The sequence below is a fragment of the Oncorhynchus tshawytscha genome, linkage group LG12 (genome assembly GCF_018296145.1).
Source record: "Oncorhynchus tshawytscha isolate Ot180627B linkage group LG12, Otsh_v2.0, whole genome shotgun sequence".
Classification (NCBI taxonomy): Eukaryota; Metazoa; Chordata; class Actinopteri; order Salmoniformes; family Salmonidae; genus Oncorhynchus; species Oncorhynchus tshawytscha.
This window is the reverse complement of record NC_056440.1, coordinates 30,586,826-30,614,599: the sequence shown is the minus strand read 5'-3', so window position 1 is coordinate 30,614,599 and position 27,774 is coordinate 30,586,826. Positions and strand designations below refer to the sequence as shown.

The 27,774-nt window shown below is 41.6% G+C and overlaps 1 protein-coding gene across 1 annotated transcript in view; it reads left to right on the top strand.

The window, feature by feature from the left end:
- LOC112264083 (anthrax toxin receptor 1) overlaps positions 1-22,761 on the top strand; it is a 49,269-nt gene extending 26,508 nt beyond the window's left edge. The window contains exons 11-18 of the mRNA XM_042331580.1: positions 3,749-3,818; positions 3,936-4,014; positions 4,206-4,317; positions 5,609-5,637; positions 7,333-7,428; positions 8,449-8,616; positions 9,829-9,909; positions 21,324-22,761. Of these exons, the coding sequence (XP_042187514.1) occupies positions 3,749-3,818; positions 3,936-4,014; positions 4,206-4,317; positions 5,609-5,637; positions 7,333-7,428; positions 8,449-8,616; positions 9,829-9,909; positions 21,324-21,734 (1,046 nt within the window). The 3' untranslated portion in view covers positions 21,735-22,761. The remainder of the gene's footprint in view (positions 1-3,748; positions 3,819-3,935; positions 4,015-4,205; positions 4,318-5,608; positions 5,638-7,332; positions 7,429-8,448; positions 8,617-9,828; positions 9,910-21,323) is intronic.
- Positions 22,762-27,774: the final 5,013 nt, after the last annotated feature.

The window sequence follows — 27,774 nt, the reverse complement described above, 5'->3', positions numbered from 1 at the left end:
ATAAGAAACAGAAATACCTTATTTACATAAGTACTTGAAATTGAGCTCAGGTGCATCCTGTTTCCATTGGTCATCCTTGAAATATTTCTACAACGTGATTGGAGTCCACCTGTGGTAAATTCAATTGATTGGACATTATTTGGAAAGGCACACACCTGTCTAAATAATGTCCCACAGTGGACAGTGCATGTCAGAGCAAAAACCAAGCCATGAGATCGAAGGAATAGTCCGTAGAGCTCCGACACAGGATTATGTCGAGGCACAGATCTGGGGAGGGTACCAAAACATTTCTGCAGCATTGAAGGTCCCTAAGAACACAGTGGCCTCAATCATTCTTTAACAGAAGAAGTTTGGAACCACCAAGACGCCAGGCCAAACTGTGCAATCGGGGGAGAAGGGCCTTGGTCAGGGAGGTGACCAAGATCCTGATGGTCACTCTGACAGAGCTCCATAGTTCCTCTGTGGAGATGGGAGAACCTTCCAGAAGGACAACTATCTCTGGTGGAGTGCTGCAATCAGGTCTTTATGGTAGGGTGGCCAGATGGAAGCCACTCCTCAGTAAAAGGCACATGACAGTTCACTTGAAGTTTGCCAAAAGGCACCTAAAGGACTCTCGGACAATGAGAAACAAGATTGAACTCTTTGGCCTGAATGCCTAGGGTTCTACCTGGAATCAAAAAACATTTTTCATATGGGAACAGCTGAAGAACCCTTTTAGGTTCTAGATATTTTGTAAGAGTGCATGGTAGAAACATGACTACTGCAGAGATTTGGGCCCCGATAACCCTTCACCTGAGAGAATGACCAGAGAGTCCTTTGTAGTCAGCTAGCCAGTCCGCCAACCAGCCAGTCAATCTGCCTGAAAAAGGCTCTCAGCTCTCTCGGTCCCATTTGATAGTTTAAGTCCATGCAGAGTGTAAGGTGGGTGACTGCTCAGTTGAACTCTGAGTGGGATATCTGGCTGAGTTTGTGTTGGCTCTGAGCTTAGCTTGGCAGGCAGCAGTATTGATCTCCTGCTCCCCACTCCTCCCCTCCATCCTGCGGGGTGTTAGAGGAGAGGAGCTGTCATCCGTTTGCTGTGGAGTGCTCATGTTCATTTCCTCAGTGCCGGGGTATGTTCAACCTGAGCCAGGATAAACAGGCTGCTTGGGCAACGACGATGCTCACTGGATCTGTTTTCAAAAGTTTCATACGTTGGACACAGGAAAAATCAAGGTTCTCTTCAAAAACGAAGATTAAGCTTTTAAATAATATTTTTTCTTTGCTCTGTCAAATGCAGTGGTGTAAAATTATTTTAAAGTACTACTTAAGTAGTTTTTTAGTGTATCTGTACTTTATTTATAGTTTGGCAACTTTTACTTCACTACATTCCTAAAGAAAATAATGTACTTTTTTACTCCATACATTTTCCCTGACACCCAAAAGTACTCATTACATGTTGAGTGCTTAGCAGGACAGGAAAATGGTCCAATTCACACACTCAAGATAACACATGGTCATCCCTACTGCCTCTGATCTGGCACACTCAATAAACACACATGCATAGTTTGTAAATTATGTCTGAGTGTTAGTGTGTACCCCTGGCTATCTATACATTTTAAAAACAAGAAAAAGGCGGTGTCTGGATTACTGTATTATTAGGAATTTTAAATGATACCTAAGTATATTTTATCAATTACATTTGCTTTTGATACTTATTATATTATAGAATATAGAACCAAATACTTGGACTTTTATTCAAGTATTTTACTGGGTGACTTTCACTTTTACTTGAGTAACTTTCTATTAAGGTATCTATACTTTTACTCAAGTATAACAATTGTGTAATTTTTCCACCACTGGTCAAATGGGTGTACATATCTAAACTAGAGGTATTGAAATCAGTCCTCCAACATCTCTGTATTATGTTAGATTGGTCTTGAGTTACCGTCAGATACTGTATGACATCCGTTCTGTTGTCCTCATTAATCAGATTGTCCTGTCACAGTCCAATACCAATAATCCAATTTAGATGATGACATTTCATGATCATTAGTCAATGAACTTCAGACATCAGTTGAAGAAAGATTTGGGACATGATATAGTTCTAAGTTCATGATATACAATACCAGTCAAAAGTTTAGACACACCTACTCATTCCAGGGTTTTTCTTTATTTGTACTATTTTCTACATTGTAGAATAATTGTGAGGACATCAACACTATGAAATAACACATGGAATCATGTAGTAACCAAAAAAGTGTTAAACAAATCTAAATATATTTTTGTATTTGAGATTCTTCAAAGAAGCCACCCTTTGCCTTAATGACAGCATTGATGACAGCTTTGCACAATCTTGGCATTTTCTCAACCAGCTTCATGAGGAATGCTTTTCCAACAGTCTTGAAGGAGTTCCCGCATATGCTGAGCACTTTTTTTTAATTTCACTCTGCGGTCCAACTCATCCCAAACCATCTCAATTGGGTTGAGGTCGGGTGATTGTCGAGGCCAGGTCATCTGCAGCACTCCATCACTCTCCTTCTTGGTCAAATAGCCCTTACACACCCAAGAGGTGTGTGTTGGGTCATTGTCCTGTTGAAAAACAAATGATAGTCCCGCTAAGCACAAACCAGATGGGATGGCATATCGCTGCAGAATGCTGTGGTAGCCGTGCTGGTTAAATCACTGACCGTGTCACCAGAAAAGGACCATCACACCTCCTCTTCTATGCTTCACTGTGGGAACCGCACATGTGGACATCATCCGTTCACCTACTCTACGTCTCACAGACAGAGGTTAACACCAAAGGACACAGATTTCCACTGGTCTAATGTCCATTGCTCGTGTTTCTTGGCCAAAGCAAGTCTTTTCTTCTTATTGGTGTCCTTTAGTAGTGGTTTCTTTGCAGCAATTCAACCATGAAGGCCGGATTCACACAGTCTCCTCTGATCAGTTGAGATGTGTCTTACTTGAACTCTGTGAAGCATTTATTTGGTATGCAATCTAAGGTGCAGTTAACATTTAATGAACTTATCCTCTGCAGCAGAGGTAACTCTGGGTCTTCCTTTCCTGTGGCAGTCCTCATGCGAGCCAGTTTCATCATAGCACTTGATGGTTTTTGCGACTGCACTTGAAGAAACTTTCAAAGTTCTTTAAATTTTCCACATTGACTAACCTTCACGTCTTAAAGTAATGATGGACTGTCGCTTCTCTTTGATTATTTGTGCTGTTCTTGCCATAATATGGACTTGGTATTTTACCAAGTAGGGCTATCTGCTGTATGCCACCTCTACCTTGTCAAACTTGGCTCAAACACATTAAGAAGGAAATAAGTTCCTCAACTTTTACAAGGCACACCTGTTAATTGAAATGCATTCAAGGTGGCTCCCTCATGAAGCTGGTTGAGAGAATGCCAATATTGTGCAAAGTTGTCATCAAGGCAAAGGGTAGCTACTTTGAAGAATGTCAAATATAAAATATTTTAACACTTTTTGGGGGGGTTACTACACGATTCCTTATGTGTTATTTCATAGTTTTGATGTCTTCACTATTATTCTACAATGTAGAAAATAGTAAAAATAAAGAAAAACCCTTGAATGTGTAGGTGTGTCCAAACCTTTGACTGGTACGGTAGGTATACAGTTGCTCCACTTCTCAAAAGGTCAATGGGTTCTGATCTGTGCAGTCTGAATTACACTATGACTAGAGCAGAACCAATATGTTTGTGTATGAGTCAATGTTGTGACCCTTTGTTCTCCTGTACTCCTAGGTGTGAAGCCATTAATAGTGGAAGATACATATCTCCTCTGTCCTGCACCCATTCTCCAGGAAGAGGGAATGTAAGTACTATAATCACTGAAAGAAATCAGTTTTTCTCTTTATCTGCTGTTTATCTGCTGATGTTTCTGTCACATCCTAACCACACGCTATCTCTTTACACCCCTGTTGTGTTCCAGGGCAGCCAACCTCTATGTCAGCATGAATGAAGGTCTCAGTTTTATCTCCAGTTCAGTCACCATTACAACAGTGGGCTGTGTAAGTATAGTGGGGTGGTGCATGTTGTTGCACCCCCAAACTATGACAGTTAGTCCCCTGTAGTTACATGATTACAGGCACTTTAACTTTCTGATGGGTCTCAGCCTTTGCACTGTGGTGGAACATGCAGGTCAGTGGAGACTGAGTTTGACCTGTGTCTCTCTCTCTCTCCCTCTCTCTCTTTGTCCCAGTCTGATGGAACCATCCTGGCCATCGCCCTGCTCATCCTCATGCTGCTTTTAATCCTCATGATTCTCTGGTGGTTCTGGCCTCTTTGCTGCACTGTGGTGAGTCACATGAACTGTATGTCACATTCACACTCATGGACAGTGTCTTACAAGTGTGAACCTTTTTAAACTTATATTTTATTAAATACAAATGACCCTATATGGTAGACCTATGTGTAGCTTGAAGCATTTTCTGAGAGAACTGTCCTTTATACACTGGCATAATGCTCACAGATGATCACAGATGTATTTTACGGAGTTATTTTATCTGAATAAATCACACTCAAGTCATCTTGCTAATCTAAACAGTATTTCCATGGTGAGAGGGGTTCTATGAGTCAGTGAAGGATAAGACTCTTTGGCCTTTTTTGCCTCCAATTGATTTTATTAGTCCATTATGCCCAGAGGCCACCAGAGGTCAGTGGTAAAGGTGTGCTGAAGTACTTAGTCCCTCTGAAGTAGTTTGTTCCACTGGAGGTCACAGGACAGTGGTTCTCAGCTCCAAGGTCGAGGACGATATAGCTTCTTTATGCTGTTCTTGTATTTAGACCTAAACCGTCCCAGCCAGGCCTGACAAAATGGATCACAATTTAACCACTTTTTTAACCAATTTCTCATCAAGCCTGGAAACAGAAAAGTTGGAAAGATGCAGAAAATTGTATTTTTTTTATATGTTACTCTCTCTCTCTCTCTCTCTTTTTAGTTCTTGTCAGTTATTTTCAGTGGAAACCCTTGCCTATAGCACTGTTTAGGAGAGTGATGCTATGTTACCATGGGAAATCAGAGAGCATCCCAGCCTTTGGGATTGGGAAGCACAGGGGGAAATAAGTCTAATTTCAAGTAAGGAATATTCATTGCCTTGACCGGGTTAATTTCTTAGTTATAGTTGCTCAACATTTTGTTAGCCATGGACACACCAAGCATGTATTTTCCTATAGATTGAGCAAAGTGAATGAGGAAAATACAGATGATCAATATTTACTAAACATCTCTATGATTTTAATATTCTTCTACATCATCACAGGGCTCTGCCAAAATCCAACAGCAGGAGCTGGTAGTTAAAAGATGTCCTTTTTTCTGGAACACATTTTACACAGGGTTTCTTGAATTTCCTCATAGCTAAAAACAGAAAAACAAGTGAGCGTGGAGCATAGACTCGCATGCCTTTTACTATTCCCCCACCCCCCTGTAAATAGTAGGAAAAAGGAGAGAGAAAAACAATTCCTGAGCCATGTGTTTTCATGCAACCCTGTTTTTGGCACACATTACTGTGACATATATTTTAATGTGTTTTTGAAGTACATTTGTTTTTTACATTCATGTCACGAGTGTAACCCCCCTCTCTCTCACCATAGATTATCCATGAGCCCCACCAGCGGTAGTGGAAGACAGTTCGGTAGGTAAACCCTTGATGTTGATTACTTTTGGGGGGGGTTAATATATTTTATATCTTCTATTCTCCAGAAGAAAAGTTTCCATTCACTCACTGTTACACAATGATATGGCTGTTAAATTATGTAATGGCCATTAAGCAGAACATAAATACACTTGCAGCCATTTGTTTTATAGTTAAAGTAGTCACATTCTTTTTTTGGAGATTTTTACTGAACAACAGTTATCCTTGATGTATATTCCCTATCCACGAGAGAGAAAAACTAGGCTACAAGGATAGTAGACTGGCTGACATGTAGCACATCCATTTGGAGTTTTTAATAGGTGTAGGAACCCATTTCTTATGGTCCATTTTCTTCAATAACCTCAACTCACTGACCTTTTAATATTCCCCTGGGTTTTATAGACTGACATATGACCAAGATGTTTCTTCCACCCATGTCATGAGGACAACACCCTCCCACTATGAAGCCCTGTCTTTCCCCTCAGCTCATCTTGTCCTAAACCAGCCCTTACTCTCAGCAAACACATTCTGATAAAAAGGCATGAGAGCTTCTTTGAACAGACCCATCTCTGGTCACTGTACAAACTGATAATCCATTTCTATACCTCCCCTGTATGATGATAATAAAGCTGAGAATAATTGTCTGTTTTAGATCACTATATGGGATTCCTTTTTTTAGTTTAAGCTTTCAATTAAGGCCTTATTTAAGAGACATCTGTTTTGGAGTCCCTTTCTTGAGATCCCACTGGGAATTCACTGACTAATCTGATTAATCAAATAATTGTTATATAATATTTTCTTCACAACAATACAGCATCGCAAATGACTCTAGTTACAAAACATTCTCAACTAGCAACGGAATTCTATCCAGGTCATATGTGACTCATTTTAATGACACAGTTTTTACAGCCCATACTCATTTAATAATGTTGAAATTATTTTCCTTTTAGTATAAATCCTTTGTTCCATTTTTGGATGCAACTTTGGTTGTAAAGTCAGGAAAGAATAGAGAGGTGCAGCCAAAAAGGTGTGTAGTGACAGTCCAATGTACTTTTCTTCTCAACTTGTATATCATAGATTTCTGTCTTTTTAGAAGTTTGTGTAAGATATTGTCATAAATCCCCTCATTAACAAGCACATGGAATGTACACAAAAAGTGTGAAGTAATCATCTCCCCCACTCCTCTAATTCAATTAAATCATACAGGAGGTATCTCCTCCAGTTTTCTGTGAAGCTCTTTGCCCATTGTCCATGTCTCTGTGAGGGCAATGGCGTCAGCCTGTTGTTATTTCCGCCTCCTCTCTGGCAGGCTCTGATCATAGGCCTGATGGATTCGATTAGTGCGAATCTGGGTCTATTAAAGAGCTGAAACATGAGGGGGGCTGTGGGCTCGGTCATTTCCTCTGATCTGACGCATGCCATGGACTGGACGGGAGAAGGCGAGGGGGAGAGAGAGGAGAAGGAGACTAATTTAGACATAAAAAGGAAATCATACCCAGGGCTTGAAATATTAGATTGTGAGTAGGGTATATGAGAGATGGAGAGGCAGAGTGCTTGGTGTATAGGCTGTACCTCAGAACCGACAGTGCCAGTGTTGTATGAAATGATTAATTATCTCACACCCTGAATTTTTATTAACCCTGTCTGGGACATTGTGCAAAGAGTGGGATCTTTACACTATCTCCCCCCCCCCAGGATGAGGAAGAAGATGGGATGCCTAAGAAGAAGTGGCCCACGGTCGATGCCTCCTACTATGGGGGCAGAGGTGTGGGTGGAATCAAAAGGATGGAGGTGAGCTTTGCTGGAACCCTGCTGTATTTAAGCTCTGACAAGCTGATTTCATAATACTGTACTTGCCCTCAATCGCCTGTCAATCTACAGCTGTTCTCTCCATGCTATTTGATCTAGGAACTCAGTTTGACAGATCAGCAATGGCAAACAACCAAGCACACACTAAGTGGTTGGCCGAGCGCGCCTCCATTCACATCGACGGGGCTGTAGTGGTGCGGGTTGAGAGCTTAAAGTTCCTCGGTGTCCACATCACCAAGGTCCAAACACACCAACACAGTTGTGAAGAGGGCACGATTATGCCTCTTCCCCCTCAGGAGGCTGAAAAGATTTGGCATGGCCCCTTAGCTCCTCATAAAGTTCGACAGCTGCACCATAGAGAGCTTGGCTGGCTGGATCACCGCCTGGTATGGCAACTGCTCTGCATCTGAACGCAAGGCGCTACAGAGGGTGGTGCGTACGGCCCAGTACGCACCAGTACGCAGGACCTCTATACCAGGCGCTGTCAGGGGAAGCACCCAAAAATTGTCAGACTCCAGCCACCCAAGTCATAGACTGTTCGCTCTGCTATCGCATGGCAAGCAGTACCAATGCACCAAGTCTGGAACCAACAAACCCTGAACAGCTTCTACCCCAAAGCCATAATACTGCTAAATAGTTAACCAAAGAGCTGGTCAGACTATCTGCATTGACCCTTTTTGCACTAACTTTTTCGACTCCTCATATACGCTGCTGCTACTGTTCATTATCTATAAATATTTACCTCAATTACCTCGTACTCCTGCACCTCGACTCGGTACTGGTACTCCCTGTATATAGCCAAGTTATCGTTACTGATTGTGTATTTGTTCCTTGTGTTATTTTTCCTCAATTTTTCTCTCTGAGTTGTTGGAAAGGGCCCTTAGGTAAGCATTTCACTGTTATGCTTCATAAACAACAGGTGTAGACAGTGACAAATTGAATGTGCCAGGTTGAAATGAAGCTAGACATGTTTAAAAATCTCTGCTTGTTATTATTTGTCAGGTGCGTTGGGGTGAGAAAGGTTCTACTGAGGAGGGAGCCAAACTGGAGAAGGCAAAGAATGCCAGGGTGAAAATGCCTGAGCAGGAGTTCATACAGTCCCCCACCCGCATTCTCAATAATGGCATGCGCAAGCCTCCAGGCCCTCACAAGTGGTACTCACCAATCAAGGTATTGACATGGCCAATATAAAAGAAACGCATTGCACACAAAGCTGTCAAGTTCAATCACATACACAACATGGCTTCCTATATTATATACACTGAGTGTACAAAGCATTATGAACATGGCATAGACTGACCAGGTGAATACAGGTGAAAGCTATGATCCCTTATTGTTGTTACTTGTTAAATCCACTTACATCAATTTAGTGAAGGGGAGGAGACAGGTTAAAAAAGGATTGTTAAGCCTTGAGATAATTGAGACATGGATTGAGTATGTGTGCCATTCAGAGGGTGAATGTGCAAAACAAAATATTTAAGTGCCTTTGAACAGAGTATGGTAGTATGTGCCAGGCACACAGGCTTGTGTCAAGAACAGCAACGCTGCTGGGTTTTTCACGCTCAACAGTTTCCCATGTGTATCAAGAATGGTCCACCACCCAAAGAACATCCAGCCAACTTGACACAACTGTGGGAAGCATTGGAGTCAACATGGGCCAGCATCCCTGTGGAACGCTTTTGACACCTTGTAGAGTCCATGCCCCAAAGATTAGAAGGTGTCCAGAGGGGAGGGGGGGTGCAAGTCAATATTAGGAAGGTGTTCTTAATGTTTTGTATATCTTGTGTATAGACTGATGGGATGGGTTGAAGCTGGAGTTGACTATGTAGGAATTTCATGTGGAATATTTGAGTGTTGGTGTCCCAGTCCTTAGCTGACCACTGGCATGGTGCCCCTACACACAGGTCCAGGAGCTAGTTAAAGGCATTGTTCTATACATCCTGACACTCAGCAGGGGATAGCTAATATAAACCAGATACACACTTGACTGACCTCCAAGAGACAAGGGCTGCAGAGCTAGCAGTTTTGTGAAGAAAAACAGATTATTTTCCAACCTCTTAGCAGTGGCTGGGTCTATGCAGAATTCAGAATGATCAAATATCATTTGTTCAGGCTCTGGCTTTGAGGAGGAAAATTGAAATAAACTGAGTCAGATGTTTTATCATTAAATCGGATTACGATCTACAAAGTGAATCCTCTTGTTGGTGACAGATAGGCATTCAATGACAAAATTGTGGAGTTGTGGTTTGAGTTCGAAAGTATGACTATGGAGTGTAAATATACATGCTGTCTTGTGACTTAGTCACAATACACAAACCCACAAAAAAACAAAAAGCATCTTAAAAGGTCTTATTGGTATTGTGTACTGATCTGTGATTGCAGGGCAAATTGGACGCTCTGTGGGTGTTGCTGTCGAAAGGCTATGACCGCGTGTCTGTGTTGAGGCCACACCCAGGAGACAAGGTAAGAGCCAACAAGCTGGATACATGTAGACCGAGCAAGGCTCATGTGAGGACAATAATCAGGCCCACTTATACAAGCCAACTCTGACTGCTTCAGATTGAACCCGGTGCACTCTGAAATACATCATGGTTTCCATGGCAGGAAAATGACTTCTCTTTGCACTTTTCCTGATCCAGAAACCTGTAACCAATTGACATGTGCAGTAACACAATTGTTATGTACAGGAGTCTCTAAAACATACAGTACTTTAGCTATACTATTATATCACCACATGATGTTTATTAACCTGTTTAAATCTCTCAGACCGAAAGGTTCTGAAGTTCAACTATTTAACAAGAAGGTTTTACCTACCCCAAGTGCATTGAGTGCTTGTCTTTTCCTACTAGCACTGACTTTGCTGAACAACTTTGTTGGGGGAAAGGTACTTGCTACAATTGTGATATTTTGTTGTCTCACCTAGCTATCTACAGATGAATGCACTAATGTAAGTCGCTCTGGATAAGAGTGTCTGCTAAATGACAATGAAATTAAACAAAATCAAATAATTATATACACTACCATTCAAAAGTTTGGGGTCACTTAGAAATGTCCTTCTTTTTGAAAGAAAAACTTATTTTTTTGTCCATTAAAAAAACATCAAATTGATCAGAAATACAGTGTAGACATTGTTAATGTTGTAAATGACTATGGCAGGAAATGTCAGATTTGTATAATGGAATATTTACATAGGCGTACAGAGGCCCACTATCAACAACCATCACTCCTGAGTTCCAATGACACGTTGTGTTAGCTAATCCAAGTTGAGCATTAGAAAACCCTTTTGCAATTATGTTAGCACAGCTGGAAACTTGTGCTGATTAAAGAAGAATTAAAACTGTCCTTCTTTAGACTAGTTGAGTATCTGGTGCAGATTCGATTACAGGCTCAAAATGGCCAGAAACAAAGACCTTTCTTCTGAAACTCATCAGTCTATTCTTGTTCTGAGAAATGAAGGCTATTCCATGTGAGAAATTGCCAAGAAACTGAAGATCTTGTACAACGCTGTGTACTAGTCCCTTCACAGAACAGTGCAAACTGGCGCTAACCAGAATAGAAGGAGGAGTGGGAGGCCCCGGTGCACAACTGAGCAAGAGGACAAGTACATTAGAGTGTCTAGTTGAGGACTCGCCTCACGAGTCCTCAACTGTCAGCTTCAATAAATAGTACCCGCAAAGCACCAAGAGGCGACTCCCCCAGATCATCACAGTGGGTGCAAGACATTGTGGCTTGTAGGCCTCTCCAGGTCTACACCAGATCAAGACCCTGTCAGATCAAGACCCTGAACCAGCCCAATCTCCAGACCTGAACCCCTTTGAAAACCTCTGGAATGTGATCAAGAGGAAGATGGATGGTCATAAGCCATCAAACAAAGCCGAGCTGCTTGAATTTCTTTTGCGCCAGGAGAAGCATAAAGTCACCCAACATCGATGTGAAAGACTGGTGGAGAGCATGCCAAGACCCATGAAAGCTGTGATTGAAAATCAGGGTTATTCCACCAAATATTTATTTCTGAACTCTTCCTAAATTAAAACATTAGTATTGTGCTGTTTAAAAATGTCTTTGCATTATTCGAGGTCTGACAATACTGCATATAATTTATTTTGACCAGTTGTCATTTTCTGCAAATAAATGCTCTAAATGACTATATTTATTAGGAATTTGGGAGAAATGTTGTCAGTAGTTTATAGAATAAAACAATGTTAATTTTACCCAAACACATACCTATAAATAGTAAAACCAGGGAAACTGATATTTTTGCAGTGGTCTCAATTTATTCTGGAGCTGTATATAGACAGTACCAGTCAAAGGTTTGGACACCTACTCATTCAAGGGTTTTTCTTTATTTTTTAAAACTATTTTCTATATTGTAGAATAATAGTGAAGACATCAAAACTAGGAAATAAGACATATGGAAAGTAGCCATTTTAGATTCTTCAAAGTAGCTACCCTTTGCCTTGATGACAGCTTTGCACACTCTTTGCATTCTCTCAACCAGCTTCATGAGAAACATATGCTGAGCACTTGTTGGCTGCTTTTCCTTCTCTGCGGTCCAACTCATCCCAAACCATCTCAATTGGTTTGAGGTCAGGTGATTGTGTGGCCAGGTCATCTGATGCAGCACTCCATCACTCTCCTTCTTGCTCAAATAGCCCTTACACAGCCTGGAGGTGTGTTGGGTCATTGTCCTGTTGAATAACAAATAATAGTCCCACTAAGCGCAAATCAGATGGGACAATATATCGCTGCAGAATGCTTTGGTAGCCATGCTGCTTAAGTGTGCCTTGAAGTCTAAATAAATCACAGACAGTGTCACCTGCAAAGCACCATCACACCACCACCTCCATGCTCCATGGTGGGAACCACACATGCGGAGATCATCCGTTCACCTACTCTACATCTCACAAAGAGACAGCGGTTGGGACAAAAAATCTAAAATTTGGACTCATCAGACCAAAGGACAGATTTCCACCGGTCTAATGTCCCTTGCTCGTGATTCTTGGCCCAATCAAGTCTCTTCTTGTTATTGGTGTCCTTTTTAGTAGTGATTTCTTTGCAGCAATTTGACCATGAAGGCCGGATTGGCGCAGTCTCCTCTGAACAGTTGATGTTGAGATCTGTCTGTTACTTGAACTCTGTGAAGCATTTACTTGGTCTGCAATTTCTGAGGCTGATAGCTCTAACTTATCCTCTGCAGCAGAGGTAACTCTGGGTCTTCCTTTCCTGTGGCGGTCCTCATGAGAGACAGTTTCATCATAGCGCTTGATGATTTTTGCAACTGCTCTTGAAGAAACGTTCAAATTTCTTGAAATGTTCCAGATTGACTGACCTTTATGTCTTAAAGTAATGATAGACTTTTGTTTCTCTTTGCTTATTTGAGCTGTTCTTGCCATAATATGGACTTGGTCTTTTACCAAATAGGGCTATCTTCTGTATACCACCTCTGCCTTCTCACAACACAACTGATTGGCTCAAACCTTTGATGTCTTCTATTATTGTACAATGTAGAAAATAGTAAAAGTAAAGAAAAACCCTTGAATGAGTAGGTGTTCTAAAACTTTTGACTGGTAGAGTATGTATGTTATATTTAAATAGGGAACTATGAAATCCAAGCAAAAAGGGAATTAGGTTTTTAATGTCACGTGCACAAGTATAGTGAAATGCCTTTCTTGCATTTTTACTTGTAATTTAGGTATATTGGTTAGAAAATTGACCATTTTTAATTTTTTTATTTTCACCCCTTTTTTTCGTGGTATCCAATTGGTAGTAGTTAGTCTTGTCTCATTGCTGCAACTCCCGTACGGACTCGGGAGAAGCAAAGGTCGAGAGCCATGCGTCCTCCGAAACCGCACTGCTTCTTGACACAATGCCCATCTAACCCGGAAACCAGCCGCGCCAATATGTCGGAGGAAACACCGTACACCTGGTGACCGTGTCAGCGTGCACTGCGCCCGGCCCGCCACAGGAGTCGCTAGTGCATGGTGAGACAAGGATATCCCTGCCGGCCAAACCCTCCCTAACCCGGACGACGCTGGGCCAATTGTGCGCCGCCCCATGGGCCTCCCGGTCGCGGCCAGCTGCGACAGAGCCTGGACTCGAACCCAGAATCTCTAGTTGCACAGCTAGCACTCGGGAGGCAATATAATTAACCCCATCACTCCCACCACCTCCATAAAGCCAGTCTGTTTTTATTTGGTGACTCATGAAACAGGCTTTGCATACGGGGTTGGCAGGAGTACATTTTGAAACAACAGAAAATGTAGCAACCAAAATAGGCACAGCTGTTAGCAATAAAGCAGACATAGAAAGAGAGAACTGAAGGGAAAACTGACTTCAGAAACTAGACATAATGTATCCCAATTGAATGAATTCACCCCCGTCCGCTCAACTCACTTTAGAGGGTGATATCTACTAAGCTAACATATGGAATTGTTTTCAGATGGTTATACCATTGATCATTTTGCTATTTTATTTTAGAACCCCTGTAGGCATAAACAAAGTATAAAAACATTATTTGATGAAACATTGAATTTGGCCTTACTGCTGTTAACCCATAGAAATGCATTGAATAACACATTCATACATTGGAAAACAGTCAAAAAAACAAATCAAAAGGAAGAATGTTTGTTTTTAAGTGTTTGTCCTGTATCTGAGCGATATGAGAAAGCTAAGGTTATATATGTATATATATGTATATATATAGATATTTTCTTTTACATATATTTAACCCCTTTTGTTTTGGCACATTCTACCCCATATTCACTTGTATTCATTTCTACCACCCAGTACCGGGTTACCTTCAGACGACTCTTGTGGAGCCTCTGAGTCTCAGGTTTCGATAGTGAGATCCAAATAGTTACTAGCTCAAACAATTCTGATTCAGTGGATTGCGACCATTGAGCTATTAAAGAAATGGACAGAGCGTCCAAGATGACCAACCGTTGTTTTCAACGTACACTACTCACACTCACATACGCCATTTTGAATTTGCTGCCATCTTTCTAGATCCGGTTTTACTGGGATTACTACGCATGTGGACAGACAGCTGGCTCACGCGAACATTCTCCGGGAACTCAGCCAGCTCAGGGAGTGTGCCAAGCATGTGGACAGCTAAACAAACCAACCGCCACCTCCCCCTCGCCAGCTGATGACTAAAGTCTCTTATTAGGAATTTTCTAATTTGGCTTCTCTATGGGGCCGTCTATGGGAAATGTCTTGCTGGGCCGTAGGTTAGTTAACTATCCTCTGGTAATTCGTAAGCGTGCTTCCAGACCGGAATCCTGGGCCTTGATGCGATGCAGCCCATGCAAAAACAGGAAGTCTCTAGTGTAAACACACAGGGTTTTATTTAATAAAAGGTGTTGATGTCAACAATTTTTAGCGTGGCCACGGACATCGACCTCAGATGTTTTTAACATAAGGTAAATTAAATATAACCCCTCTTGACAACTCCTCCTCCCAGACTGGCTGACCTCTACTGTTCAGAGCCTGTCCTTGGAGAGTTACAGGCTTGTGATAAGAGCTGTGGTCCAGTGTGACTGGGCTGGGGGCTGGGAGGGAGAACAGAGAGGAATATTGATTCTGTAGACTCTACTTCCTCCTTCACTTAAACCTGAATTAATGTTTAGCTATTCCCGGTGGATGGAACTGAAGTGCATTGTCAGCAAAGTTCTTCAATCATGTCATCCGGCACAAACAATGGGCACAAACAATGATTTCTGCAAAGATATTTGCATTTTCCGAAGATTTTGGCAATATTGTGCAATGTGGCTGATTTATTAGTTTTCTTCCATGTATATAACGCCATGTGGGTTATTGTGTGACTTGTTGATGAGTGTGAGGATATTACAGTACACTCTTAGAAAAAAAGGTGCTATCTAGAACCAAAAATTACCCCTTTTTTGTTCCATGTAGAACCCTTTTGGGTTTCTACATGGAACAAAAAAGAGTTCTCCTATGGGGACAGCCGCAGAACCCTTTTGGAACCCTTTTTTCTAAGAGTGTAAGGTACCCAGCAGGGTGAGGGTAAGCACTGGGGCATGCAGGGGGCACATGAAAGGTTTTGTACACTGACTGCAAACAAAGACCAATGCAGTTTTCTTAGGTAGAACTGTTTACTGCAGCTCCATTGGCCTGCACTCTCCACCGTAAGATGGTGACGAGAGACAGTGGAAATGACACAGAGACATCAGAAAATGTGGAACGTTGTCATGACTCATGACATTGCCTTCAGCAAAGGATGGCACATGAGGAAAAAAAGCTACAAAATAAAAATTACACTATTGCCTATCACACTATAGATGACTGCTGGCTTTAATCACCACTAAGCCTTTCATAATTAACAGTAGGAGTTCAACCTTCAGAAAGCTGTTAATTAGTACACAGGAAGCTAGGCGGAGAGCTCTAGTTTTCTTGTTGACTCTCAGTGAACAAGGCTACTCTGGTTGCAATTTAAGACCTCAAGTCAAGGCATTTGTTTTTAGTTCCCCTCAAATCAATGCATCTGTGAGGGACAGAAACAGGTCAGGACACAATCAATACTGCCTCTGGACATGACCTACTCAGTCCGATGCCCTTTATCCAATTTTCCAGTGCCCTGACAGTGCTAGTCGGGAGAGAGCTGAGCCCATGCTTCCTCCACTGCCCCTGTGTTGGGGCTGTAGTGATTTCAATTAGAGACAAGGAAAACTTTGATGTGGTGACATTAGGGTTGCAAAGCTACTGGTCATTTATCAAACTTACCAGAATCTTCAGTAATTTTGCCATTGATTTCTTGTTAATTACCAATCTTAAAAAAAAAAATGTATCCATATAGTATTCATTTTTATATCGGTGTCAATATTACTCTTTCAACTATTGACATTTTCCACAAACGCCACCAGTGTGACGCATATTGACATTGTGCATTTCTAAAGTATATTTCATGCTTAAACCCTCATATCAAACACCAATGGTATTCACTAAGTTGCTGGTTTATATTTAGAATAACGTTTTACGTCTTTGTCATACCTATTATTTTAAAATCATCTTATTTAATCTTCCATGTGATAAGGCCGCACAGACGGCCAGGGATAATTATAGACACCTGTGATAATCTGCTGTACTCAAGGGCCACTAAAAGTGTGTGCAAGATGGCAATCGGCAAATGTAGTATGGTGGCAGCACTTTTAATTTGTTTGTTTTAAACATCACTGGAAATAATTGCATCTGCATCTAGATGAAAGAATGGTAAATTCTCAGCAACTTCTCAGTCCTGCCAACACTTTTGATGGCATCCAGCACTTCGGATTTGGAAGGAACGTTATATACCAAACTTTCAATAGACCATGGCACAAACCAAAACGATCATCCAAGGCCAGTAAGAAATCACAAATTAATTGTGGAGATCTTATAATAACTCTATGCCTTCTCCTATTGAGTGATATCCATCAATGCCCTCCACCTCAGTTTATCGCAAACACCATTAAACGGCCTATGCACCTCCTGCAAACGTTGGGTTAAGACCAACTGCAAAGCTTTGGTATGTTTGGAATGCGTGCAGTTGATTAATCTAAAATGCAGCCGTCCTAGTTTTGGGCATGGGGTCAATGAAACTTACCTTCGCTGTCGGTGTGCTGTACCGCGGGGGTGTGTGAGCATTGAAGGTGGAGTGGGACCAGAGGACTCACCTAGGATGGAGAGCGCACCAGAGGAGGGGGGCTCCACAGCAGCGCACAGGCCACCAGAGGCGGGGGACGTGGTGGTGAGGACGACAGAGCAGCGGTAGGTGAGCTGGCAATGCGTGCACCTGGGGAGGGGTGCTCCATAGCAGCAGAGGCGGTTACAAGTGGATCGGGAATTCAGCGAGGTTTACATTTAAACGTCAGAATCCTACTACCGAAAATTGATGAGATATGCCTGTTGGTTCGCAAATCAGAGGTGGGTGACTTATGTTTTACAGAGACGGTGGGATTCATCTGTTCGTGACTCAGAAATTGAGATGGGCAATTACTCTGTCAGGAAGGATCGAAATCAGAACGGTGGGGGTTTATTTGCCTTTGTAAGCTCGAATATTGCTTATAAAGTCAGTTTGGATTTAATCGATGATGTGGACAGTGTCTGGCTGGATGTCTGGTTTCCCAATAACAAGCCGATTTTTGTTGGGTGTGTTACGGCCTGCCAATCAGAATGCATTCTATTAAGGTCTCTAAATTGTCAAACTGTAGTGATTCCCTGGTGAAGGAAATCATTTTGTTAGGTGATTTCAATACTGATGTCTGCAAAAGGGATAGCCCAACCTGGATAGCCCAACCAGATGACTATATTTATGCACTTCTGTATATCATTTGCTCTGACCCAAATGATAAAAGATCCCACCAGGGTATGTGAAACAGTGCAAATTATGATTGACTTAATATTGATGTCTGATAAATCCAACATTTTTCAGAGTAATAGTAATATATATTTTTATTACATTTTGCACAAGAGTTTTTAAAGATATATTTAGGTGTCACTAAACTGTTAGACAACAGTGTTGAAATGTTTAGGGAGCAAGTGGGTAAACTTGACTGGTCACCTGTGCTGGATAGTGTAGGGGTAGACAGTGCCTGGGAAGCGAAATGTATATTCCTTGATGTGGTGAATGTGATGGCTCCCCTAAGACTGGTCAGGGTAAAGCAGAGCGAGCCCTTGATTTAATCATGACATTCTAGACTCAAGAGCAGCCTGATTTTTCTCCTATATAAACATCACAAATGAAGCACAGAGAAGGATGGATGAAGCTATGTGGGGTTACTTTGCTGATTTTTAAAATCATTGAGAGCAAAAATTACCCTAAAAAGCTTTGGAAATCATTTTAAGGAACTATGGTGTAGTAGTTCTACCAAAAACAAACTAAACAGTATTGAACTGAACATCAGGGGGAAATATTTTATTTTATTTATTTGAACTTCTGTTGCCAGTAAGCTGGTAAGCAAGCTGCCCACCAGTTCTGGTTTGTATGGAAACAATCAAGTCAATAAGTATTATGCAGAGCCAAACGTTCTCTTTTGTAAAGGTAGCAACAGCTAAAATAGCCAGTACACTAGCGAAGCTTAAATGCTCAAAAACCACAGGCCTGGATAATATTCCTGTGAGGTTTCTTAGAGATTCTGCTGAGATTATTACCTATATTGTTAATCTTTCTGTTGAACAAGGCATCTTTCCCAGGGACGAAACAAGCTAAAGTTATACCTCTGTATAAGGTCTGACCCTGGGAATTATAGGCCTGTATCTATCCTCGGTATACCATCAAAGATCCTGGAGAGATTTGTACATAAGCAAATTTATGAATATGTCAACCAAGTCTAATGTATGATTTTCAGTCAGGGTTCAGAGAAACATACTCCACTTATTCACATTTACTTGACAGCCTTCATCAGGAAAGAGATTGATGAGGGAAATCTGTGTGGAATGGTACTGCTTGACCAACAGAAGGCCTTTGATACAGTTAAGCACTGTCTCCTAATCTCCAAACTAGAGGCACTAGGGTTAAGCAGTATCCCTATAGGCTAGGTAAAGTCCTATTTGTCAGGTAGGGAGCAAGTGGAAGAGGTTAATGGTTCACTGTCTCTGACAAAACCAATGAGTTTTGGCATTCCGTAAGGGAGCGTGCTTGGGCCTCTACTGTTATAAACGATATGAACGATGCTTGTTCTTGCCGTCTTTTCCTTTATGCGGATGACTATACATTTATGTTGTCTCATAAAAGTACAAATATGTTGGAGAGCATACTTAGCACCGAGCTTACTAACATTAGCAAATGGCTTAGAGATGATACGCTGCACTTAAGTAAAACTGACGCAGTTATTTTTGGGTCCAGACCTAAATTGTGTAGGTCCTCTGAAATCAGAGTGGAGTTAGGGGGTGAGGTGCTGGCTACTAAAATCTCTGTTAGCTACCTGGGACGCATCCTTGATGTAAGCCTGGGAGGTGTGAAAATGGCCACTAAAGTGCTAGGGAAGGTTAAGGCGGCCAGGACTGCGTTTTTGGCTAAAAAGTCCTCGTGGTTTGACAAGGACTCCATGAATGTTAGCCACTGCCCTCATTCAATGCCATTTTGACTACGCTAGTACTTCCTGGTTTGGGGGCTTATCTAAGCTTCTGAAGGGGAAGCTTCAGATTGCCCAGAACAAGCTGATCAGGGTAGTACTGAAAGTGAGTCTATGGACTGGGTTTGGTTTACAGGAGTATTTATGGTTCTGCGCCCAGATGTCTAACTGATTTACTTTCTCCATATTAGGGATGCACACTCACAGCACCTGATCAGGTGTTGCAAATGTGTGCTTATACAGGTTCAGGAGTAATGCTGGGAAAGGTCTTTTCTTGTATACAGGAGCCTCGGAGAGGAATTGCCTCTGCCCATAAAAACTGTCCAGTGTGGGCAGCTTTAAAAATAAAGTTTAAAAACTGTTTGATGCCTTCTGTGCCCATTTAGAATGTACCATACGATGTAATTGCAATGATAAGATATGTTCTTCTGCTTTGTTTTTGTTTTATAATCATCTCGCTGTCATACTGTGTTCAACAATGTTGCATCTTGCCTAGCCATCTTGTCTCAAGAAGACCACAATGGAAATAAGTCCCAGACTTTATCCTCAATGATTTTACTTATATGCATTTATGGCTTTAAGTTTTGTATGTGCCTGTTTTTTAAAATGTTTGAATGAATAAACTAAACACTAGATGTCTTGTGATAATTACATACAATCCTTATAAGATACCAAAATTCTGGTAGGCAGCAGTAGACATCCTAATAGCGTTCCAGAAAGGTGTAGAATCTATCCCAAGGTGCATTGAAGCTGTTCTGGCTTGTGGTGACCCAACGTCCTATTAAGACACTTTTATGTTGACGTTTCCTAATGTTCCAAACCACTGGCTATTGTTTAGAATATAAATACATGAATCTTAAATCCTAGGTACTCTCTGATCTTTGTCCTTTTAAGGATTAGGACTTTGACATTGTTTAACATGGGATGGCATCACAAATATCTTCTTTTGAGGATTTTTTTTTGCAGCAAGGATATTTCTTTGGATTTAGCACTGACACTATGCAGACATGAATCATGAGGGGAAATCAGAGAATGTGTGTTTGTCTCCCCAACCCAGCGATATGAAACAGAAGTGTAGACGACGGACAATGTACATGCCCTTAAAAAGTTGGTTGCCATAATGTAGGAACATCTAGTGTAGCGATCAGTCCATTCCACGTTGTTATGCCTCCAGATTTATTTTATTTAACAGCAAATTCAACTGACCAGCTCACCTGACAAAGCAATAAAATAAGTGTGTCAGTGGAGGCTGCTGAGGGGGAGGACAGCTCATAATAATGGCTGGAACGGCGCGAATGGAATGGCAGCAAACGTGCTTGACGTATTTGATACCATTCTACTGATTCCGCTCCAGCCATTATCACGAGCCCGTCCTTCCCAATTTAAGGTGTTACCAACCTCCTGTGATGTGTCTTGTCACTGGTGTCTGTGGAACATCAATGTGACTGACTTTCCTAATTTTAATCCTGAGCTCTGTCTCTCAAGCCACTTTTATACCTGGTTCTAACATGCGTCATTTGCCCTGATCGTGTCCTCATTCTGATGTGCCCACAATTTTTGACAGGTGTAGTTAAAAGACACATTGGGAACTGATTTTGATCAGATCTTATAAGTATAAACGGGCAAGATCAGGATGAAGGGCTCATGTTAGCGGCAGGTATAAACAGGGCTTTAGATATGTATGGAGACTGGATAATGCATACCTTTTTAATGCCTTTTACTATGAAGCACACCACCTCTACAACAGACCAGTGGATTCAGAAGTAGTACATTGCGTTTTTCTCACCTTGTCTCTGTCTTACGTTTCAGGGCCGATGCATGAACTTCACCCGGGTCAAGTTCAATCCTCCTCCTCGCTACCCCCACTACAACCATCACTCAGCCCCCATCTACACACCTCCAAGAGGATCTAGTCCACCGCCTCCCCAAGGCATGCTCCCCCTCCCCCAACAGCCCCCCAGCATCCCCTTCACCATCCTCCACCTCCACACTGCCCTCAACACCCCCTGCTTTTTTACTATTACACCTCCACCTTACACTCCTCCTCCAACTCGAGCCCTTCCTCCAACCACTCTGTATATATCCCCTCCTCCTATGTGCCCCCCCTCCCCTCCACCACCTGCATCCCCAACCGGCGCTCTACCCCCTCCACCAGGACGAGGCTCCCTGCCACCACCTCCTACCCGCCCACCACCATGCCCATCTGTAGATCCTCAGTAGTGATTGGAAGAGAGAGGGACACGGGATGACTAGGACAAGGAAGATCAACAGGAATTTGTCCTGTCTCCCCTAAGTCTTTGACTGTCCCCTCATTCCACTGCCAGTCAGGATATCTGTGTGGCTCACACCACAAACAACCAGCTGATGACTTGTCAACTATTTGTCCACAGTGGCACATGTACACATCTAGGTCAACAGTACAAAGATAAGTTGTACTTAAGGTTCTACAGACGTCTCCTGATTGACAGCTTTCCTCATAGAAATACATCTATGTTGTCCATAGATGGCCAGGTCTGTTACCTTGTCCAGGTCATGAGGGCTAAGCTCATCTCTTCCATTCTAGAACCAACAAGAATGGATGATATCGTTGTGACAAAGCAAAGCCAAGTGTTGGATGTTTGCCTCTTTTTCAAAAAAATTAAGGCTCTAGAGAGTTGGCATGATATTAGGTATTGTATTCAGAAAAGAATGGAGAGATGTCTCCAAATGACATTCCAATAATGTATCAGTCTGATACATTAATATTTGTTTCTCACAGACAAATAAGTTATTATGAGCAGCGGAATGATTTTTTGCCAGTGGTAGTTTCTTTAGAGATTAGCCAAACTAAATCCAGTAAATGTAATATCTCAATGAATCCCAAAGTCCCAGTGCCAATCACCCTGCTGCACTGCACAATTGTCAAGTCAATGGCAGGTTTGCATAATGTCAGCATAGAGGATGATTTAGTGCCTTATTGAGCCTTTTAAATGGGCAGTGTAGTTAATGTGATTTTTCCAGGTTTTTTTGTATTTTTAGTATTCTACACTATAATGTTGAAAGTACACTCTGAAATGATTATAATGTCCTTTTTGTGTAAGAACTGATAAACTTTTTTTTTTTTTATCTACACACCCACACGATCAGTCTGAGCATTTCAATGGCAAAAGGAGGCTCAGGGAAATAAATGATAGAACATACAGTACCAGTCAAAAGCTTGGACACACCTAGTTATTCCAGGGTTTTTCTTTGTTTACTATTTTCTACATTGTAGAATAATAGTGAAGACATCAAAACTATGAAATAACACATGGAATCATGTAGTAACACATGGAATCATGTACCAAAAAAAGTGTCAAACAAATCAAAATATATTTGATTTGTAGCCACCCTTTGCCAAGAGTGCAAAGCTGTCAAAGGCATTCTCTCAACCAGCTTCATGAGGTAGTCACATGCAATGCATTTCAATTAACAGATGTGTCTTGTTAATTTGTGGAATTTCTTTCCTTAAATGCGTTTGTGCCAATCAGTTGTGTTGTGACAAGGTAGGGGTGGAATACAGAAGATATCCATATTTGGTAAAAGGCCAAGTCCATATTATGGCAAGAACAGCTAAAATAAGCAAAGAGAAATGTCAGTCCATCATTACTTTAAGTCAATGTGAAAAATTAAGAACTTTGAAAGGTTCCTCAAGTGCAGTCGCAAAAACCATCAAAGGTTATGATGAAACTGGCTCTCATGGGGACGCCAGAGGAAAGGAAGACCCAGAGTCACCTCTGCTGCAGAGGATAAGTTCATTAGAGTTAACTGCACCTCAGATCGCAGACCAAATAAATGCATCACAGAGTTCAAGTAACAGACAGATCTCAACATCAACTGTTAAGAGGAGACTGCGTGAATAAGGCCTTCATGGTCGAATTGCTGCAAAGAAACCACTACTGAAGGACACCAACAAGAAGACGAGACTTGCTTGGGCCAAGAAACACAAGCAATGGACATTAGACTGGTGGGAATCTGTTCTTTGGTCTGATGAGTCCAAATTATAGATTTTTGATTCCAACCTCCGTGTCTTTATGAGACGCAGAGTAGGTGAATGGATGATCTCTGCGTGTGTGGTTCCCACGGTGACGCATGGAAGAGGTGTGATTGTGTGGTGGTGCTTTGTTGGTGACACTGTCAGTGATTTATTTAGAATTCAAGACACACATAACCAGCATGGCTACCACAGCATTCTGCAGCCATACGCCATCCCATCTGATTTGCACTTAGTGGGACTATCATTTGTTTTTGAACAGGACAATGACCCAACACACCTCCAGGCTGTGTAAGGGCTATTTGACCAAGAAGGAGAGTGATGGAGTGCTGCATCAGATGACCTGGCCTGCACAATCACCTGACCTCAACCCAAATGAGATGGTTTGGGATGAGTTGGACTGCAGAGTGAAGGAAAAGCAGCCAACAAGTGCTCAGCATATGTGGGAACTTCTTCAAGAGGTTTGTAAAAGCATTCCATGTGAAGCTGGTTAAGAGAATGCCAAGAGTGTGCAAAGCTGTCATTAAGGTAAATGCTGGCTACTTTTTTAGGAATTTCAAATATATTTTTATTTGTTTAATACTTTTTTTTGGTTACTACATGATTCCATATATATTATTTCATAGTTTGATGTTTTTGCTATTATTCTACAATGTAGAAAATAGTAAAAATAAAGAGAAACCCTTGAATAGGGTATGTAGGTATGTCCAAACGTTTGACTGGTACTGTACATTTGGAGTTATTTTCAATAAACACACAGTGATTTATTAGGCGTACATTGATGATATAAAAATTCAAAAGACTGCATGGGGGCTTTAATTAAAAACAGAATGTTAACTGAGAGCAATTACATTCCCGTGGTTTAAATAATTTGTTAATGCATGTAACAGTGTTTGATTAATTAATGGGTGTTTGTTAGTTTATCATTCATAACATTTAAAAAAAATACATTGTGTATAAATGTCTGTCTTTGTATTGTTCACTCAGCATTGGAGTATGGTTGTCACAGTGAACAAATTAATTATTGCAAATAAATGAATGTAAATGTGTGCAAACGAGTCCTCACAATTATATTAAATTCCTGTTAGCAGTATCAATGGTTAATGTGACATAGTTGGGTTTCATTTTGTACACGCTATTTATACAAAAGTATGTGGACACCCCTTCAAATGAGTGGATATGGATATTTCAGCCACACCCGTTGCTAACAGATGTATAAAATCGAGCACACAGCCATGCAATCTTGATAGACAAACATTGGCAGGAGAATGGCCTTACTGAAGAGCTCAGTGACTTTCAACGTGGCATCGTCATAGGATGTCACCTTAACAAGTCAGTCAAATTTCTGCCCCGCTAGAGTTGCCCTGGTCAACTGTAAGTGCTGTTATTGTGAAGTGGAAAGGTCTAGGAGCAACACTAGCTCAGCCACGAAGTGGTAGGCCACACAAGCTCACAGAATGGGGCCGCCAAGTGCTGAAGCGTGTAAAAAATTGTCTGTCCATGGATGCAACACCCACTACCGAGTTGCAAAACTCACTAAAGAGTTCCAAACTGCATCTGGAAGAAACATAAGCACAAGAACTGTTCATCGGGAGCTTCATTAAATGGGTTTTCATGGGGTTCCATGGCTGAGCAGCATCGATGCAAGCATCGGCTGGAGTGGTGTAAAGCTTGCTGCTATTGGACTCTGGAGCAGTGGAAATGAGATTCTCTAGAGTGATGGATCATCTGGACAGTGCCATCTGGCAGTCTGACAGACAAATACGCTACCTGCCCTAATGCATAGTGTCAACTGTAATGTTTGGTGAAGGAGTAATAATGGTCTGGGGCCCTTTCATGGTTCGGGCTAGGCCTCTTAGTTCCAGTGAAGGGAAATCTTAATGTTATAGCATACAATGCCATTCTAGACGACCAACTCCATATTAATCTCCATGATTTTGGAATGAGATGTTCGAAGAGCAGGTGTCCACATACCTTTGGTAGTGTAAATTTAATCAATAAAATTCCTGACAAACATATCCTTGGCCTTACAGTAGTTTCTTCAAGCTGTGCCTTTCAGGGTTCACATGGTATTTTGTCATTGTTGCTCCTTACAATTTCTTGACCAAAAAGACCATAGTGTATTGATGGTAAGCCTCTAAACCAGGCTATGATGACTTCACCCATTGATACTAACATGCTGACTAGACCGCTCGTGCCATCGTGAGCCTGATGATTTTGTCCACTCACACCTGATCAGAACACGCAGGTTGAAATATCAAAACGAACTCTGAACCAACTACATTAATTTGGGGACAGGTCGAAAAGCTTTAAAAATGTATTGCAATTTAGCTAAATAGCTTGCTGTTGCTAGCAAATTTATCCTGGGATATAATCATTGGGTTGTTATTTGACCTGAAGTTCCTCTACTCTGACAATTAATCCACAGATAAAAGGGTTTATTTGAAAGATGAACTGAGGTCCACCTGCCCAGGGACTGCGGTTGAAAATTAGCCGGCTCGCTAAAACCGGCACTTTTACTGAAACGTTGATTAATGTGCACTGTCCCTGTAAAAAATAAAATAAACTCAAATAATAAACTCAATCTCTCCTCCTTCAGGCTTCTTTTTCTTCTTTGGACTTTATATGGCGGTTGGCAATCAACTTTAAGGTGTATTACCACCACCAACTGGACTGGAATGTGAACCTCAGTTCATCTTTCAATCACCCACATGGGTATATGCTCCTAAAAACCAATGAGGAGATGGGAGAGGCAGAACTTGCAGCGTGTCAAGCGTCACAAATAGAACCAAGTTCCTGGTTACGCACACACTCGTTGACGCGTGTGAGCAGTGTGGGTGCAATGATTGAATAACCTGTATGTGTACATTTATATTGCAATGCTCGCACACACAACGTGAGCGGTGTGGTCAGCATGTAAGTCTTAGGCAGTCTATGGGCCAAAAGATTTAATGCACCAGTTGTATTATGTAACACTTCCTCTTGCCAGTAGGAGATAATGAGTCTTATGTAAACACACTTGATGGAACTACAGTGGCTTGCAAAAGTATTCACCCCTGGGCATTTTTCCTATTTTGTTGCATTTACAACCTGGAATTAAAATAGATTTTATGAGGGGCTGTAATCATTTGATTTACACAACATGCCTACCACTTTGAAGATGCAAATGTTTTTATTGTGAAACAAACAAGAAACAAGACAAAAAAAAAGAAAACTAGAGAGTGCATAACTATTCACCCCCCCCGAAAGTCAATACTTTGTAGAGACACCTTTTGCAGCAATTACAGCTGCAAGACTCTTGGGGTATGTCTCTATAAGCTTGGCACATCTAGCCACTGGTATTTTTGCCCAATCTTCAAGGCAAAACTGCTCCAGTTCCTTTAAGTTGGATGGGTTCTGCTGTTGTACAGCAATCTTTAAGTCATACCACAAATTCTGAATTGAATTGAGGTCCAGCCTTTGACTAGACCATTCCAAGACATTTAAATGTTTCCCCAAAAAACCACTCGAGTGTTGATTTAGCAGTATGTTTAGGGTCATTGTCCTGCTGGAAGGTGAACCTCCGTCCCAGTCTCAAATCTCTGGAAGACAGACAGGTTTCCCTCAAGAATTTCCCTGTATTTAGCGCCATCCATCATTCCTTCAATTCTGACCAGTTTCCCAGTCCCTGCCGATGAAAAACCTCCCCACCGCATGATGCTGCCACCACCATGCTTCACTGTGGGGATGGTGTTCTTGGGGTGATGAGAGGTGTTGGGTTTGCGCCAGACATTTTCCTTGATGGCCAAATAGCTTAATTTTAGTCTCATCTGACCAGAGGACCTTCTTCCATATGTTTGGGGAGTCTCCCACATACATTTTGGCAAACACCAAATGTGTTATTATTTATTAATTTTTTCTTTAAGTAATGTTTTTTTTCTGGCCACTCTTTCGTAAAGCCCAGCTCTGTGGAGTATATGGCTTAAAGTGGTCCTGTGAACAGATTCTCCAGTCTCCGCTGTGGCGCTTTGCATCTTCAGGGTTATCTTTGGTATCTTTGTTGCCTCTCTGATTAATGCCCTCTTTGCCTGGTCCGTGAGTTTTGGTAGGCGGCCCTCTCTTGGCAGATTTGTTGTGGTGCCATATTCTTTCCATTTTAATAATGGATCTTATGGTGCTCCGTGGGATGTTCAAAGTTTTGGATATTTTTTTATAACCCAACCCAAGGTGTTGCAGACTCTGGGGCCTTTCAGAACAGGTGTATATATA